The sequence below is a fragment of the Protopterus annectens genome, chromosome 4.part0, assembly GCF_019279795.1.
Source record: "Protopterus annectens isolate FY-2018-M chromosome 4.part0, PAN1.0, whole genome shotgun sequence".
NCBI lineage: Eukaryota > Metazoa > Chordata > Ceratodontiformes > Protopteridae > Protopterus > Protopterus annectens.
The window spans coordinates 943337595-943356553 of NC_056733.1; the positions used below are offsets into that span (position 1 = coordinate 943337595).

At 43.6% G+C, this 18959-nt stretch overlaps 1 protein-coding gene across 3 annotated transcripts in view; it reads left to right on the forward strand.

Moving 5' to 3' along the window:
* OGFOD2 (2-oxoglutarate and iron dependent oxygenase domain containing 2) overlaps positions 1 to 18959 on the forward strand; it is a 355549-nt gene that overhangs the window by 35412 nt on the left and 301178 nt on the right. For all 3 annotated transcript variants that reach the window (XM_044068919.1, XM_044068920.1, XM_044068921.1), the window contains exon 3: positions 4503 to 4559. In XM_044068919.1, coding sequence (XP_043924854.1) covers positions 4503 to 4559 — 57 coding nt within the window. The remainder of the gene's footprint in view (positions 1 to 4502; positions 4560 to 18959) is intronic.

Below are 18959 nucleotides of genomic sequence, written 5' to 3' on the forward strand. Positions count from 1 at the left end.
TATCTAGAAAAGGGAAGTAGCAAATTACATAGGAATAAATGGAAACTGGGAACAACACATGCAGACTAATGTTCAGGAGGAGCTGTCAGGTTAAAGGGAAGGCAGGAATTGAGTGATTTATGTAATGTTAGACTGATGATTGTTATAAAGAAAGAAAAGATATGTGATGGGAAATGTATGTAAAATGAAAATGTTAATATGGTATGCTTTCTTTTCTGTTAATGTACGTTTGTCTGAAGTGATAATTGTGTTAAAAACAGATTTGTTTACAGAATGCAGTACATATTAGTCACTGTTGCTTTTAGTGTTTGAAAAACAGTAATCAAATAAGAAATATAAATAGATTAGATTAAAATGTAAACTTGTTTTCAAAAAGTTACTGCTTATTGGGTTATTGAACCGAATCTTGTCTTTTCGAGAAATGATTCATCTATTTTGAGACAACAGACAGTTAACATCTGGCAGTTAAAAATGCTGTCAAAAGAGTTGAATGGCTCTAAATGAAGTTTAGGACAACAGAAAAAAAGAACTTGCAGCTTGTATCAGTAAGCACTTTAATTTAGTTCTCTGCTGATTTTTATTTCTTAACAAAATGTTTTCACATGCTTGGTTTTGTCCGTTTTTGGCTTCTTCTGTTTCATAATCTGTGTAGCGCTCATGTAGGTTCATAGGTTTATACTAGGCTAACGACCAGTAGGGCTTTTATAGCCTAGCTGTGCAATCCAAACGTGACCCACAAGTTATTGTATCTTAGATGTTATTGTAAGGGGTCCATGTTAGTTGGGGCATGATTTAATAACTGCCCATCAGTAACGTAGGTGCTAGACTAGGGGTGAATTTCCAGTTTTCCCTCCCATGATCCAGCTTATGCTCGAACAGGGTTATTGAATGATTCTGCTTTGCATGAATGGGAAGCCTGTTCCAGAGAATGGTAATTCTGAGATACATATCTGTTTCTCCAACATGTCCTATTTATGTCACAAGCAAAGTTTATTCCTTTGATGTAGTAATTCTTATGCTGTTCATTTTGTAGATGTGCAAAAGTTCCATAATAGTTGGCTCTGCAGATGCCTTGCAAGGCAGGCATAGAGTACCCCTCAGTAGTCTGTAGGAAACAGTACAGAGTAAGCCAGGCATCGAATGCCCCTCAGTAGTCTGTAAGAAACAGTACAGACTAAGTCAGGCATAGAGTGCCCCTCAGTAGTGAGGAAACAGTACAGAGTAAGCCAGGCATAGAGTGCCCTCAGTAGTCAGGAAACCATACAGAGTAAGCCAGGCATCGAATGCCACTCAGTAGTCTGTAGGAAACAGTACAGTGTAAGCAAGGCATCGAATGCCCCTCAGTAGTCTGCAGGAAACAGTATAGAGATAGAGCTTTGAGGCAATCTGCATAGGACACTGTCAGAACACCCTGCATTCTTTTTGTGAGGAACCTTTGCAGATGTTCCATTTATTGCATCTACCTGCTAAGGTACATACTGAACAAGGCATTATACTTTGTGATGGGTCTGATGAGGGCTGAATCCAGTGGAATGACAACTTCCCTGGACCTAGATGCCATAACCTTATTTATCAGTTGAGCAACATAGAATGGTTTCTTACTACCTTGGAGTTACTATCTACATGTGTTCCCAAATCCCTAACTACCAGGAGTATTCTTATGGATGTTATATTGATGATGCAGTTTCTTAGGGTGACCATCTTCCTGAAGGGTACTATTATACATTTCTTGACTTTGAGTTTTTAAAACGTGGCTTTGGCACCATTTGTTTGTTTTTGCTAGTCTTTCTTCTAAGATGTTGGTGTCTTGGGGGCTATTCTTTTACTCCTCCTAGTTTGTAGACATCTGTGAACATGTTCAGCCAGAGCCCTTTGATATTGGCTTTTACTTCCAAGAAGTAGATACCGAAGAGGAGTGGGCCCAGCATAGAGGCTTGAGGTATTCCACTGCTGACTGGCCTCTTTCAGAGGGTGGTCTTAACACTTGTAACTTCTTGGGTCCCATCTCTGAGCCAGTTGGCTATCCAGCATGTTTTATAGGAGTTTATTCCTAATTCCTGTAGTTTGTTTACAATGCCCAAGTGATGTATTGTATCAAATGCCTTAGCCAGGCCAAGATAGGCAGTGTGCACCATTTTAACCTCATCCATTACTTTGGTGACCTTCTCGAAGGCCATGAGTAGGCATGCCCTGCCTTTCATGAAACCAGACTGGGTTGGGTCCAGTGTCTGAAGGTTTCCTATGTCATTGTTAATCATTTCCATGATAATTCATTTCATGGCTTTGCATATAAGATTAGTCAGATTAATGGGTCTGTAGTTCCCAGAATTTGTTGATGGTTCACCCTTATGTAGAGGGATGGCCACTGCAGTCCTCCGTTCCCGTGGCACAAAGTCTGTTCTGAGACTGTAGTTGAATAGTGACTCCAGGGGCCCTGAAAAATCATATTTCAGGCTATTCAGAAGGTATCCGCCGATATTTTCAGAGCCCATAGAGGCTGTTTTTGGCTTTAGAGAGCACAGCCAAGACCTGCTCCCTGTTTATAGTTGGATGGTCTATGTATGAAGGTATTTCCTGGGAGGTGGCAGGGGGCGAGTGTGAGAAGTTGGAGGTGAATTTGTCAGCCAGCAGATTCATTGTATCATCTGGCTCAGTGAATGTGACTCCATTAACCACCAGTTTTGCACAATTTTGTATGCTGTCTTTGAGAATTCTGTCCCAGCAGAAGAAGACCTTATGTTTGGGAAGCTATCTTGATCCTGAAATTGGCTTTTTTAGACTTAATTCGCCCTCTTAGTTTTCTGTTAATGGGAGTTCTTGTTTTTTTCGGGTGTTACACTTCTTTATGCTGTAACTGTTTTTCTTTTGCTGTATAACCTGTTTAATTTTGGCTTCTGGCTTGTTTTTGGAGTTAGTTTTGGGCTTACTTCTGGGAGGTACAGCGGCCTCTGTGCAGCCATTGACATGGCTGTACAGAGTTTCTTTGAACAATGTTGCATAGGTTGCCGTGTTTTTTGGGTTTGGAGGGACATTACATTTTGACAAGTTACCACTTAATAAAAGCTAGTTTTGCTTTGGAACAGTTCCTAGCTGTTTCAGGGTTTACTGGGGTTACAGAATTGCTTTTTATTTTGAAGGAGACAATTTTGTCATCTGACCTTACCTGAGAGGAAAAGAGCCACCAGGAATTGGGTAGCTAATCTATTTCTTGCTCAGCAGTAGTAACGATTTTAGAGATGATGTTGAAAATAGTTCTAAAATCGAAGTTGCTTATTTTTCGAGCACCTTGAGATTAGGACATTTGTCAAGTACAGTAATGGAGTGTAAAAGAAGTTTTTTGTTTAAAAAAAAAAAAAAGGGTCTATATTAGAGCACCGAACATTCAAAATGTCAAGTGTTCTAATATCGAACCCTATGAATCGAAAATTGAAAACATTGAACATTCAGAACAGCAAATTTTTTCCTAGGGAAAAAATTTGCTGTTCCAAAACACATACACACAACACAAGCACACCACACAAACAGCAATCCACACACATACAGCTAAACTCTTACAACTAACCCTACACTAAACTATGCATACACCACTAGCTATCCACTTACCTTAACCCAAACCTTAACACTAAGGTCCGTCACTGTCACACAGTCACCTCACCCGCGCCCTAACCCTAACTCACCTACCCCACCCTAACCCTCATGTCCACACAATCGCACACTTACCTGACCCGCGCCCTAACCCTAACTCACCTATTCCGCCCTAACCCTCACGTCCACACAATCGCACACTTACCTGAACCCAACCCGTAACTTTCCACCACAGCGCTGAAAATACCGAAGCAACAGAATCGGACAACCAAATTCTTTCCCTAGGAAAAAATTTGGTTTTCTGTTTCTTCAGTATTTTCAGCGTTCGCTGAAAATGGGTCTATATTAGAACACTCGAAATTTTGAACGTAAGGTGTTCTAATATAGACCCCAAAAAAAGTTTCCCTGTCTGCACCATGTCTGAAATCAGAAGCATATTTGAAGCTTGCTCTTTATGTGGTGGGATGTGATTAATATTGTTAATTCTTAAAGTTCATACAACATGTTTGAGTGAGTTACTTCAGCAGTTTCTTTGTTTACATTTGTTTAAAATGGTTTAGTATTGATGGGATCATTTCCTCCCTCTGACTTCAGTCTGAATTGTACTTGACATGTTTTATAGTTACATTTACGGTGGTTTATTTCTTGAAATTTTGGTACCATTTTCAGCCTCAGAATTGTGCTTGTTAACACTTTTTCATTGCCTTGGCTGGACTATAGATTTCCAGTCTATAGATGCACAACTTAGATTATGCAGGTCTACACAGTTGGTGGTTTAGATACTATGCAAATTATAAAAAAGTACTGACACTTTGTATATACGGAATGTGGTTCTGGTTTGTTAATTCACAAGTTTTACTTTAACTACACACACAAATACTAATCCTTTTATCTGTTTGTATTTACTGATTTTACAGTTTTTGGGAGACAAAGGATGCACTACAGAACAACAATTCAGTTCTCTGTTAGCAAAGGTGAGTTTTAAGAGCTTTCAAAGTGTGGTTTCTAATTAAAGAAGTACAGACATACACCATAATGAAATGTGAAAATGTGGATCAATTTTATTTATTTATTTACCCAGGTTAGTCCCACTAGGCTAGAAGTCTATTTTTAAGGGAGATTCAAGTTGATATTTATATTACTAGGGGAAATTTGGCAGGGCATTGTGTAATTTCCCCATCTCTTTCCAGTAGTTGCCATGGGATCTTTTACATTCTTGTGAGTTACCAACAACTTGGGCAGATGGGGCCACGGCTTAACTTCTCATCTGAAGGATCTGAGAATATTTTCAGTAATTTATGTCTGCATGCATTTAAATATATGCAACCATGACATTTGAATCCCCAATGATTGAAACCAAATATTGTTGAATGTGTTCATAGATGTGTTATATCTTCTTCTTTTGGCTGCTCCCATTAGGGGTCTTCACAGCGGATCATCTCTTTCTATTTCTTCCTGTCCTCTGCATCTTGCTGTGTCACACCAACCACCTGCATGTCCTCTCTCACCACATCCATAAACCTTATCTTAGGCCTTCCTCTTTTCCTGTTACCTGGTAGCTTCATCCTTAGCATCTTTTTCCCAATATACTCAGCATCCCTCCTCAGCACATGTCCAAACCATCGTAATCTTGCCGCTCTGGCTTTGTCTCCAATCCTTCTGACCTGGGCTGATCCTCTAATATACTTATTCCTAATCCTGTCCACCCTCGTCACACCCAGTGCAAATCTTAACATCTTTAACTCTGCCACATCCAGCTCTGACTCCTGGCTTTTTGTCAGTGCCACTGTCTCCAACCCATATAACATAGCTGGTCTCACTACCCTCTTGTAGACCTTCCCTTTCACTCTTACTGATGTTCTTCGTGTTTCACTGTTGCAGTCATTACATTTGGGTAATCTGCTGGTAGGTTGCCCTCAGTCGCCCTGAATTCCAATGTCTTGGGTCCTGCATCGGTTGCTGTCTTCTCTTCCATGACGTCAGGGGTATAAAACATGCAGCCGATGCCATTTTCTTTAGTCTTTCTTGCCGCGCAGTGCCCAAAGCAGAAGCATTTCACAAGTGCCAGTCGGCCGACTACTGAAATATTCGAGTTTGAGTTTCAGAACCGAAGTCTTCACTAAAGCTAAGTACCCCGTTGGGGAAACTTTTTCTTGCTTTTTACCGATGTCAGAAAAAGTTAATAATTGTATTACTTGTGGGAAGCAAATACCTCATAAGGATTTCCATTTATACTGTATTCCTTGCCTAGGCCCTGATCACAACGTGCCTGGCTGTCGGTTTTGTGCTAGTTTTAACCAATGCACTATTAAGCGTTGGTATATTTTTGCATCAAAGTATTTTGGAAACAGATTTAACTACCCAGAAATGTCGTTGGATAGCAATCCAACTACCGGAGTACATAAAAAACACAAAGAAAGGGACAGAGAAAGACAGTCGAGATCCAAAACCGATGATGAAGCTTCTCCTAAGGCAGTCGCCGGTACGCAGTGAGGCGCTTCCGCAGCCCCTGATACCCGCTACCTTCGAGTCGCAGGCCTCTGCCGACACCCATGTGGAGTCCGGCATGCCACAAGATACTCAAGGTATTGGACCGATGGATGTATCTCCCTCGGATGGGTCTGGAGCCGCTGAGCAGGCACCGGCTTCTGAGGGTGTATTCAAACCTCAACATTTGTATATCAATCCGACAACAGCTGCAAAATCAAAGACAAAAGCAACTTCTAAAACTAAAAAAATGACGCATGAGCCACATGCATAGACCTCTATGCCTAAAAAACAGATGATCAAAATGGCTGAAGACCTTATTACCTTGATCAGGGGTACCCATCCCCCTCCAGATAAGAGGCCTTCTTCAGATCAGGTTTCTATTTCTTTTGATCAGGAATTATCTTTACCTCCCTATGAGGATTCTGATGCTGAGGAGTCTATTCCATCTGCATCTCCTACTGAGGATTATTCATTTGGAGAAACCTTGCATACTTTGAGGGAGCATTTTCACTGGGAGAGTCAAGACTTCTCAGAATCAAAAAAGAGGCTCATGGATTTCTTTCTTCTCCCTCAGCACAAGCCTTTGGCCATTCCCCTTGTTTTAGACATTGTGGATGATGCGTTTTCAGAGTCAAGCTTGACCCCTGACTCCTTACCTCCGGCTCCCAGTAAGCCTGACAGATATTACAGGGTCCCTGACTCGCATAAATTTTTATTTAGAAACCCTGCTGCTGATCCTGAAACTATTTCACAGGGTCCAAAGGGAGTTATGGCCTCTACAGCAAAAAATCCTACCCCCTCTGACAGAGATTCAAGGGCACTGGACAGATGGGGAAAAAAGGTTTATGCATCTGCAACCTTGGCAGTCAGGGCCTTAAACTGTCAATTTCATATGCTTAAGTACCAATAACATGTTATGGAATTGCTGAAACAGAAAATGATGTTGATTTCAGAATGTGCAGAAAATAAAGAATTGCAGGAATTATTGCATGCAGCTGAACAAGTTGGAAAGCATACTTCACAATGTGTTTTTGATTCTTTAGAGGCCTCCTGCAGGGCCCCACAGTTACTGGATCTGTGATTAGGAGGCATGCCTGGTTAAAGGAACAAAATTTGCCTGATCATGTTAAAGCTAAATTGCTAGATGCACCTTTACAGCATGATTCTCTGTTTGGTATTAAGGCAGAAGAGGTTTTAAAGAAAATGGAAGACAAAGCTAAGTCTGTGCAAACTGTTAAAGACTTCTTACAAGTGCAGCCACCAAGATTCAGTAGACACTGGCCTACAAAAAATTGGTCTTTTCCTGCGTCAGATAGAGCTCAAAGGGGCAAATCCAGACGCCGTAAGGGTTCCAGATACCAGGAGCAAGACTCATACAGATCAAAGCAATGGGGCGCATCCACCTCCAAATCTGGAGGAGATAAAGCGCAAACCTACAGAAAGCAACCCCAATGACTTCCCTCTGCCTACACCAAGCACTTATCTTTTGGCAGCACCCATAGGGGGAAAATTAGCACTTTTTGCTCAAAATTGACAGTTAATAACCCAGGACAAGTGGGTACTAAACATCGTATCACAGGGATACAGATTCCATTTCCACACTCTGCCAATGGCAAATGGTTGCCCAGATCTGCCAAAAAAATCAGTGGACAGAGGCACAGAAACAGGTTATGTCCCTCGTGGATATGGGGGCCATAAAAGCAGTACCAGAACAGGAAAAAGGACAAGGTTTTTACTCAAGGACTGTTCTTGGTACCCAGAAAGGACAAGGCCTGGCGGCCAATACTGGATTTATCAATTGTGAACACATGCCTGGACATTCCAAAATTCAAAATGCTGACTTTGCAGCAGCTTCTGCCCATGCTGGGCAGAAATGCTTGGCTGGTGACTTTATACCTAAAAGAGGCATACCTGCATGTCCCAATAAGACAGTCGTGCAGAAGATACCTCAGATTCAAGGCTGGCTTAATGCATTATCAATTCTCTTTGGCATATCTACTGCGCCCAGGGTCTTTACAAAGTGCCTGGCACCAGTAATTGCATTTTGCAGACAAAGAAGTATACAAATATATCCTTACTTGGACGACTGTCTTATTCAAGCAGAGAACAAGGACACTCTTTTTCGACACCTGGCGTTTGTGAAAAGGCTTCTAACATGCCTAGGGTACACAATAAACGAAAAGAAATCACAACTGGTACCCTCTCAAAAGATAACTTTCCTGGGTGCAAGCTTGAATACAACTGCCCAGATGGCTTACCTCACACCAGACAAACAAAGGCAACTGACTGCTTACTTCAAACTGATGGCAACAAAAACCCAGTCTTCTGCAAGACAAATTCTGCAGGCTCTGGGCTTCATGGCATCCTGCATCCTACTAATTCCATATGCAAGACTGCATATGAGGAAACTTCAGTGGTACCTAAAAAGTTTATGGAGTCAACATTCACACAGTCTGGAAACGATGATTCCTGTCATTCCCTGCCTGCAACAGGAGTTTCTATGGTGGGCAAAGGCCTGTCACCAAAACATGGGACGGCCCTTCACTCTACCTCCTGCCAGCCAAACCTTAACAACAGACGCATCAGATTATGCCTGGGAGGCCCACATGGCAGGAAGATGCATTTAGGGTATATGGGCACCAAAACAAATGCATCTACATATCAACCAGAAAGAGATGCTAGCTGTTCAAAATGCCCTAACAGCCTTCAAGGATTTACTTCATACGGGACAACTACTGATAAAGACGGACAACACCACAGTTATGTGGTATATAAACAAGCAAGAGGGTACACAGTCATACCCCCTTTGCAGATTAGCCATGGCACTGTGGGATACAGCTTTGACCTACCAAATACATCTTCAAGCTCAATTCCTGCCAGGAAAATAAAAGACTCTGGCAGACAATTTAAGCAGAAACCTTATGGATCCTCACGAGTGGAAACTAAATCCACAAGTATTCAGCATGATAACAGAGAAATGGGGGAGCACAGACATAGATCTATTTGCCTGTCCTCAAAATTATCAGTTGAAAAGATTCTGCACAAGGACTTATCACAGACGAGCATGGAAAGTGGGCACCCTATCCTTCAGTTGGAAAAACCTGTCAGTTTACGCCTTTTCTCCTCTACCTCTTCTACCCAAGGTCCTCCTAAAGGTCAGATAAGAGAAGCCAAAGATGATATTAATTGCACCAGACTGGCCCTGCCAATACTGATACCCAGTCCTAAGGAACTTGTCTCAATACCCAGCACAATCAACTACAGACTCTGAACCTGGCAGCATGGCTAATCATGTAATCATACGAACGACACCTGTCAGTAAAGCTGTGATGGATGGCATTTTGGAAGCCAGAAAGCCTAGTACTAGAAAATCTTATGCTGACAAATGGAAGTGATTCAGTGCTTCGAATCAAGCATAAGGAACTGATACAGCAGAGCCACATATTCCTCAGATATTACAATACTTAACTGAGATGCTTGACAAAGGCCTATCTTTCTCAGCAATCAAAATCCATGCCTCTGCCATTTCAGCCCATTACAATACAGAGCCACCAATCTTTTCTCAACCTTTACTAAAGCAGTATCTTAGAGGAGCCAAAAATTTAAGGCTTCCTCGAAGGTCACTATTACCTGCATGGGACCTCATTTATGTGTTGGAAAAGCTCACCTTGCCTCCATTTGAACCAGCTGCTACCACTGATATAAAGTTCTTATCATGGAAGACAGCTCTGCTACTAGCAATTACTTCAGCAAAAAGAGTTTCAGAGCTACAGGCCCTCATGGCTGTAGAGCCTTTTATCATATTTTACCCAGACAGGGTGTCTCTGAGGACAAATCCTACTTTTATGCCTAAGGTGGTTTCCAGTGTGGCTCTTAACCAAACAATTCATCTGCCAACTTTCTATCCAAATCCGCAGAACAAGGGGTAGAGAATTCTGCATTCCTTGGACGTACACAGACAGCTAAGATTCTACTTGAAGCAGGACTAAGGCTCTAAGAAAGACTGAGCGATTACTAGTGTCATATGCTGCAGGATCAGAAGGAAAGGCCATTTCAAAGCAGATAATTTCATAGTGGATAAGCCACTGCATCCGTTTCTGCTACTTGCACCATGGTAAACTTGTGCCCAAGGGCATTAGGTCTCATTCCACCAGAGCTACAGCTACTTCAGCAGCCTTTTTCAGAGGAGTACCAACCAAAGACATTCTAGAGGCTGCTACTTGGAGTTCTTTTCACACCTTTACAAAGCATTACCATTTGCCTCTCTACTCTAAGTCCAGGGCAGGCTTTGCCACTGCAGTGCTGCAGGGCCTTATAGCCACACCTAATGCTGTTTAGCTCCAGCCTCCCTACCATAGCTTTGGGATTCTACTCAAATGTAATGACTGCAACAGTGAAACACAAAGAACATAGTACAGTTGTGTAAACTTACCATAAATGTAGATGTTCGAATATATTCACTGTTGCGGTCCAGGTTACCCTCCCGCCATCCCCCTGTCATTCTACAGTTTATCTTTCCTTCTCTATCTTCTACAACCTGTGTGGTGTATTTGCTTGTAGATGAAGGTCAAGTTTATATTGATGCATGTATATAGCTATATATATATATATATATATATACATATATATATAATATTGATACCTTTTTGGGGGCACCTGACATTGGGGGCAAGAAAAACTAAAGAAAATGGCGTCTGCTGCATGTTTTATACCCCTGACGTCATGGAAGAGAAGACGGCAACCGACGCAGGACCCAAGACTTTGGAATTCAGACCGACTGAGGGCAACCTGCCAGCGGATTACCCAAATGTAATGACTGCAACAGTGAATACACTCGAAATTCTAAATTTATGGTAAGTGTACACAACTGTACTGTACTTGTCTGTCACAAATCACTCCTGAAACTCTTCTCAACCCACTCGATCCTGCCTGTACTCTCTTCTTCACCTCTCTTCCACACTCACCATTACTCTGAACTGTTGATGCCAAGTATTTAAACTCATTCACCTTCACCACCTCTACTCCTTGCATCCTCACCATTCCTCTATCCTCCCTCTCATTCACACACATATATTCTGTCTTAGTCCTGCTGACCTTCATTCCTCTTCTCTCTAGAGCATATCTCCATCTCTCCAAGGTCTCCTCCACCTGTTCCCTACTCTCACTACAGATCACAATGTCATCTGCAAGCATCATAGTCCACGGGGACTCCTGTCTGATCTCGTCTGTCAACCTGTCCATCACCATTGCAAATAAGAAAGGGCTCAGAGCTGATCCTTGATGTAATCCCACCTCCACCTTAAACGCATCCATCATTCCCACCACATTACCCTCGTGCATATCCTGTACCACTCTTACATGCTTCTCTGACACTCCCGACTTCCTCATACAGTACCACAACCCCTCTATAGGCACTCTGTCATATGCTTTCTCTAAGTCCACAAAGACACAATGCAACTCCTTCTGACCTTCTCTGTACATGTTCATCGTGTTACCCTGCTGCAGTCATCACACTTGGGTTATCCTGTCGTCAGGCGGTCCCGCAGTCGGCCGGATTTCCAAAGTCTTGGTCCACGTCGGTTGCTGTCGCCTCATCCCTGACGTCAGTGCGCCAGGGGTACATATATTGCAACTGACGCCATTTTCTTCAGTCTTTCTTGCCGCGCGGTGCCCGAAGCAGAAGCAGTTTGCAAGTGCCGGTCGGCCGACTCCTGAGATTTTCGAATTCGAATTTCAGACCGAAGTCTTCTATAAAGCTAAGTACCCGTTGAAACTTTTTTTGCCTCAGACCGATGTCAGAAAAAGTTAACAATTGTATTTCTTGTGGGAAGCAAATACCTCATAAGGATTTTCATTCTTATTGCATACCTTGCCTAGGCCCTGATCACGACGTCACTTCTTGTCGTTTTTGCGCTAGATTTAATAAACGTACTATTAAAAGATGATTTGATTTCGCACGACACTTTTTTGGTAGAAAATGTAACTATAACTTGCCGTCGGAGCTACCGACTACCGGCGTGCACAAAAAACGCAGGGACAAGGACCGACAGCCCAGGCCTAAGCCCGATTCCGAGGCTTCGGTTGATCCGGTCTCCGGTTCTCCGGTTATCAGTGAGGCTCAGACGCAGCCTCTGACTACCGCAGTTCTGGAACCCGAGACCGCTACAGATATTTTGTCGGAATGTACTAGGCTGACGCAGCCTTTTACTTCAGGCCCTACCGACGATTTACCTTCCAAGGACGTCGGTACTTCTGAAACGCCATCGGTTTCTGAAGGTGTTTTCAGACCGACGACTCTGACAGTCAAAACATTTTCCAAGTCGAAGACTCCTTCTAAATCGAAAAAGGCTTCACTTCAGTCTCCTGTTCAAGGCCCTATGCCTAAGAAACAGATGCTCAAAATGGCGGAAGATTTGATTTCTCTTATCAGGGGTTCACAGCCTCCTCCTGACAAAAGGCCTAGACAAGAGGAAGATTTTGCTTCCTCTGAACAACTGTCTATTTCTTCGGATTCCTCTGAGGACCAAGACTATTCCTTCTCTGCTTATGAAGATTCTGATGCTGAGGAATCTATTCCCTCAGCTTCCCCTCCAGAAGATTACTCTTTTGAGGAAACTTTACACACTATGAGGGAACATTTTCACTGGGAAGGTCAGGATTACTCTGATTCCAAGAAAAGGCTGAGAGAGTTTCTTTTACTCCCCCAACACAGACCTCTAGCCATCCCTCCTGTTTTGGACATTGTGGATGATGTCTACTTAGAATCCAGTTTCAACCCTGACTCTCTACCTCCTGCCCCGGCCAAGCCTGACAGATACTACAGAGTACCTGATTCCCACAAATTCCTTTACAAAAGCCCAGTAGCTGACCCAGAGACTATCTCACAGGGTCCCAAGGGGGCTAAGGCTTCCATGGCTAAAAATCCAGTACCTCCTGAAAGGGATTCAAGAGCACTAGACAGATGGGGGAAAAAGGTTTACACCTCAGCCACTTTAGCTATGAGAGCACTAAACTGTCAATTTCATATGCTTAAGTATCAGCAATTTCTGATCTCTCAGTTAAAACAAAAGATAACCACCTTACCTCAACAATCTGAAATGAAAGAAGTACAGGATTTGTTGCACGCCACCAAGCAGGTGGGCAAACATACCTTACAATGTGGGTTTGATTCTTTAGAGGCCTCCTGCAGAGCAGCTGTCACTGGATCAGTTATACGTAGGCATGCCTGGTTAAAAGAACAAAGTCTGCCTGATCATGTTAAAGCAAAACTATTAGATGCTCCCTAACAGCAGGATGTTCTTTTTGGTGTTAAAGCAGAAGAAGTTTTAAAGAAAATGGAAGATAAGGCGAAATCAATGCAGACAGTCAACGATTTTCTACTAGTACAACCCCCTCGCTTCAGCAGAAACTGGCCAACAAAAATTGGTCCTTTCCAGAAACTGACAGGCCTCAGAGGGGTAAATACAGGCGCCCAAGGGGCAGAGGACAACCACAAGCTCAGTATAAGCCTTGCCAGTGGGGCACTCCAACCCAGAAGGGAGGAGAAGACAGGTCTCAACTCACCAGAAGGCAAACTCAATGACTTGCACGTCAGCTGGCCAAACAAAGCTCTTTTGTCAGCCTCCTTGGGGGGAAAACTAGCACTATTTGCAGACCACTGGCACATAGTCACAAAGGACAAATGGGTCCTAGACATAATTTTACGAGGATACAGATTCCACTTTCACTCCTTGCCAATAAAAAGAGGAATGCCAAACCTACCACAAAATCAAAGGGCAGAGGCTCAAAGACAAATTACAGCTCTCATGGCCATGAGAGCCATTCAAAGGGTACCAACTCAAGAGCAAGGCCAAGGATTTTACTCAAGACTCTTCCTAGTACCCAGGAAAGAAAATGCTTGGAGACCAATTCTGGACCTTTCAATTCTAAACACTTACTTACAAGTTCCCAAATTCAAGATGCTAACACTACAGCAGCTACTTCCCATGTTGGGCAAGGAAGCATGGCTGGTAACGTTGGGCCTCAAGGAGGCATACCTGCATGTCCCTATCAGACAAAGTTGCAGAAGATACCTCCGTTTCATTGCAGGTTCAACCCATTATCAATTCTCTGCACTGCCCTTTGGCTTATCTACTGCGCCCAGAGTATTCACAAAATGCCTGGCACCAGTAATTGCATACTGCAGACAAAGAGGAATTCAAATATATCCATATCTGGACGACTGCCTCATCCAAGTAGAAAGAAAAGACATTCTCTTACAACATCTGGCTTTTGTGAAGCATCTACTAAATTGTCTGGGGTACACAGTAAACGAAAAGAAGTCAAAACTAGTACCCTCACAAAAAATGACATTGCTGGGTGCCAGCTTGGACACAACGGCCCAGAAGGCTTCTCTTACACCAGACAAGCAATTACATCTGACTCAATATTTCAGGACAATGGCAACAAAGACCCAATTAACTGCAAGAAAAATTCTGCAGGCTTTGGGCTTCATGGCATCTTGCATTCTGATAATACCATTTGCAAAACTGCATATGAGGAAATTACAGTGGTACCTAAAAAGCGTATGGTCTCAAGACAGCCACAGCTTGGACACAGTGATATCTCTCATTCCCTGCCTTCAACAGGAATTTCTATGGTGGGCACAGGCATGTCACCTCAACAAGGGTCAGCCTTTCATCTTGCACCCACCCAGGCAAACTATCACAACAGATGCTTCAGACTATGCCTGGGGGGCACACATGGCAGGGCAATGCATTCAAGGCCTATGGACTGCAGAACAAAGAAAACTGCACATAAACCAAAAAGAGATGCTAGCTGTACAGAAAGCTCTGACAGCCTTCAAGGATCTACTACAGCCAGGACAACTTGCAATAAAGACGGACAACACCACAGTAATGTGGTACATAAACAAACAAGGGGGCACACATTCCTACCCTCTTTGCAGGCAAGCAATAACCTTATGGAACATAGCTCTGGCCTACCAAGTCCAGTTACAGGCTCAATTCCTGCCAGGACAGAAAAACACATTGGCAGACGACCTAAGCAGAAACATCAAAGATCCCCACGAGTGGAAGCTAGAACCACAAATATTTACAATGATAACTCAAAGATGGGGTCTACCAAATATAGACCTGTTTGCCAGTCCTCAAAACTACCAGCTGACAAAATTTTGTACAAGGACATTCCACCATCAAGTTTGGAAAGTGGACGCTCTCTCCTTCAGTTGGAAAAACCTGACAGCATATGCCTTTCCTGCATTACCTCTTCTCACAAAGGTTCTTTTGAAGGTCAAAAAGGAGAAACCTCGACTGATTCTCATAGCCCCAGACTGGCCACGCCAGCACTGGTACCCGCTGTTGAAGAATATGGCTCACAGCCCACCATGGATATTGCCTCAAATTCCTCATTTACTCACGCAGCAAGACAAGCAGATTCTACACAGCCAGATCAAAACCTTAAACCTGGCTGCATGGCATATCAATTAAGCATCCCACCAGCCCCTCTTTCACAAGCAGTACTGGATGTTATTCTTGAGGCCAGGAGGCCAAGCACCAGGAAGGCTTACTCGGACAAATGGAAAAGGTTTTGCGCTTGGAACCAAGCTAAAGGCCAAGACACAACTCAGCCTCATATGCCTCACATTCTGCAGTATTTAGCTGAGATGTTGCAAACATCGCATCTGTAATGCTCTTTCATGGCATGAAACCATACTGCTGATCACTAATCATCACCTCCCTTCTTAACCTAGCTTCCACTACTCTTTCCCATAACTTCATGCTGTGACTGATCAGTTTATTCCCTCTGTAGTTACTACAGCTCTGCACATCACCCTTATTCTTAAAAATCGGTACCAAAACCCTTTTTCTCCATTCCTCAGGCATCCTCTCACTTTCCAAGATTTCATTAAACAATCTAGTTAAAAACTCCACTTTCATTTCACCTAAACACCTCCATACTTCCACAGATGTTCTTCATCTCACATTGCTGCAGTCCTTACACTTGGGTAGTCCGCTGTCCTCGGTCGGCCCGAATATCAAAGTATAAGGCTGACGTCGGTCAAGGCGCATTTGACTGACATCAGGACGTCAGGGTACAAATGCGCATGACCGACGTCATATCCTCAGTCTTTTTTGCCGCATGGTCCGATGCAGAAGCAGCGTTGCAAGTGCCGGTTGGCGTTCTGAAATTGTTCGGTTTCGGAGTTTCAGACCGAGTCAAAGTTGGCTAAGTACCCCGTTGGGGAATATTTTGTTTTTTCTTGCCTCAGTGGTTTACCGGATGTCAGAAAAAGTGAATAATTGTATTTCTTGTGGGAAACAGATACCGCATAGAGACTACCATACTTTGTGTATTCCTTGTTTAGGGCCTGAGCACGGCGTTGTTGGGTGTCGCTCTTGTGCTAGATTCAATAAGCGCACTATAAAGAGAAGATTAGATTGTGCCAGGTTAGTCTTGGAGCGGTGCAATTATAAAATGCCGTCGGATGCTCCGGCGCCGCTTCTTCGAAGCGCAAGGACAAAGCAGTTAAGCCTAGGCTAGAAGAACCGTCCGTACCGGACGCCGGTTCTTTAGAGGTGTCGGTGGAGCCGGTGGTTCCACCGGAGGTTTCTTTGGGATCCCAGGGAGAGACTTTGTTATTGCAGGATGTGGCCTCTCAGGAGGCAGGTCTGGCTGGGGGGCTTCTCAGGTTACTATACTCCCCTCCCTGCCTAGGGTGGTTAGGCCCTCTCCTTCTGTTTCCAAGGCCTCTCCCAGAGGCAGGCCAGGTTTAGCTTCAGTTGGTGTCACCCCTAGTTCTTCAGGAACTGTGCCCAAGAAGCATATGCTTAAAATGGCAGAAGATTTGATTACTTTGATTAGGGGCTCTTTGCCCCCTCCTGATAAAAGACCTGGGGTGGAGCCTGAGCTAGGGAGTTTTGAGCAGGCTTCGGATGTTTCAGAGTCTTCGGCTGAAGACTTGCAGGAGTACTCTCCTTATTCTGATTCTGATGTGGATGATTCTACTCCTTCTGCTTCTCCTCCTGAGGATTTTTCTTTTTCAGAAACTCTTCATTCCATGAGGGAGCATTTTAAGTGGGAAGGTCAGGACTTCTCTGATTCCAGGAAAAGGCTTAGGGAATTTTTGTTCTTACCCCAGCATAGGCCTTTGGCTATACCTCCTGTTTTGGATGTAGTGGAAGATGTTTTTACAGAGGCTTCTCTTAATCCTGATTCTTTGCCTCCTGCTCCTGTTAAACCGGATAGGTATTACAGGGTGCCTGAAGCTCATAAGTATCTTTTTAGAGTCCTAGGGCAGACCCAGAAACTGTTAGCCAGGGGCCTAAAGGTGTTAAGGCTTCTGTTGTCAAGAATCCGGTTCCTACAGATAAAGAGGCCAGGGCCTTGGATAGATGGGGAAAGAAAGTTTATACTTCTTCCACTCTAGCTATGAGGGCTTTGAATTGCCAGTTTCACATGTTGAAATACCAAAACTATCTCCTTTCACAATTGAAGTCTAAGGTTGATGCTCTGGCGGAAGGTATTGATTGTAAAGAGTTACAAGATTTAGTACATGTTTCTGAACAGGTGGGTAAGCATTCTTTGCAATGTGGTTTTGATGCTGTACAGGCCTCGTCTAGGGTGGCTGCCACTGGGTCAGTTCTTCGCAGGCACGCCTGGTTGAGGGATCAGAATTTATCTGACCATGTTAAAACAAGGATTTTAGATGCTCCTTTACAATCTGATGTGTTGTTTGGTTCTCCTGTTGAGGCAGTTTTAAAGAAAATGGAAGACAAGGCTAAGTCTATGCAGACTGTTAAAGATTTTTGCAGGTTCAGCCTCCAAAGTTTAGTAGAAATTGGCCTACTAAGGGGTGGACGTATCCTTCTTATGATTCCCAGTCTAGGGGTAGATCTAGACGTGGTAGGGGCAGAGCTCAGGGCTCCTTCAGGCCTAGAACAGGGAGTTCTCCTGCACAGTCTTCGGGTGAGGGCAGGGGTCAGTCCTTTCGTAAACAGACCCAATGACCTACCTTTTCAGCTGCCAGAGCCTTCTCGTCTGGCAGCACCTTTGGGAGGAAGGTTGGCACTTTTCAAAGAAAATTGGAGTTTAATTACCCAAGACAGATGGGTATTGGATATCATACACCACGGTTACAGGTTTTATTTCCATACCTTGCCTCCTTTCAAGGGCATGCCAGACGTTCCTCCTCAACAAAGAATAGAGGCTCACAAGCAAATTTCTCTGTTACTCGAAATAGGGGCCATTCAGCCGGTCCCTATGCCAGAAGTGGGCCTAGGATTTTATTCTCGCCTGTTCCTAGTACCAAAGAAGGGGAACACGTGGAGACCAATTTTGGATTTATCTATCCTCAACACTTATCTGGACATTCCCAAGTTCAAAATGTTGACGTTACAGCAGCTTTTACCTCTGCTGGGCAAAGATCATTGGATGGTAACTTTGGATCTCAAGGAGGCTTACCTTCATGTTCCTGTCAGACTAAGTTGCAGGAAGTATCTGCGTTTTCGAGCTGGGACTTCTCACTATCAGTTCTCTGCATTGCCCTTTGGCTTATCTACTGCCCAGAGTGTTCACGAAAGTTCTGGCTCCAGTGATAGCTTTCTTCAGGCTAAAAGGAATACAGATCTATCCTTATTTGGACGATTGCCTGATTCTGGCTCAAGGAAGGACGAGCTTCTTCATCATTTGGAATATGTGATAGCAGTGCTAAGATGCCTGGGGTATTCTGTGAACGAAATAAAGTCCAGTCTAGTACCCTCTCAGGACATGTGCTTTCTGGGTGTAAGACTGAATACAGCATCCCAGATGGCCTTTTTGACCCCGGACAAACAAAAGAATCTTTCCCTTTACTTCCATCAACTATCTCATCAGTCCGGGCTGAC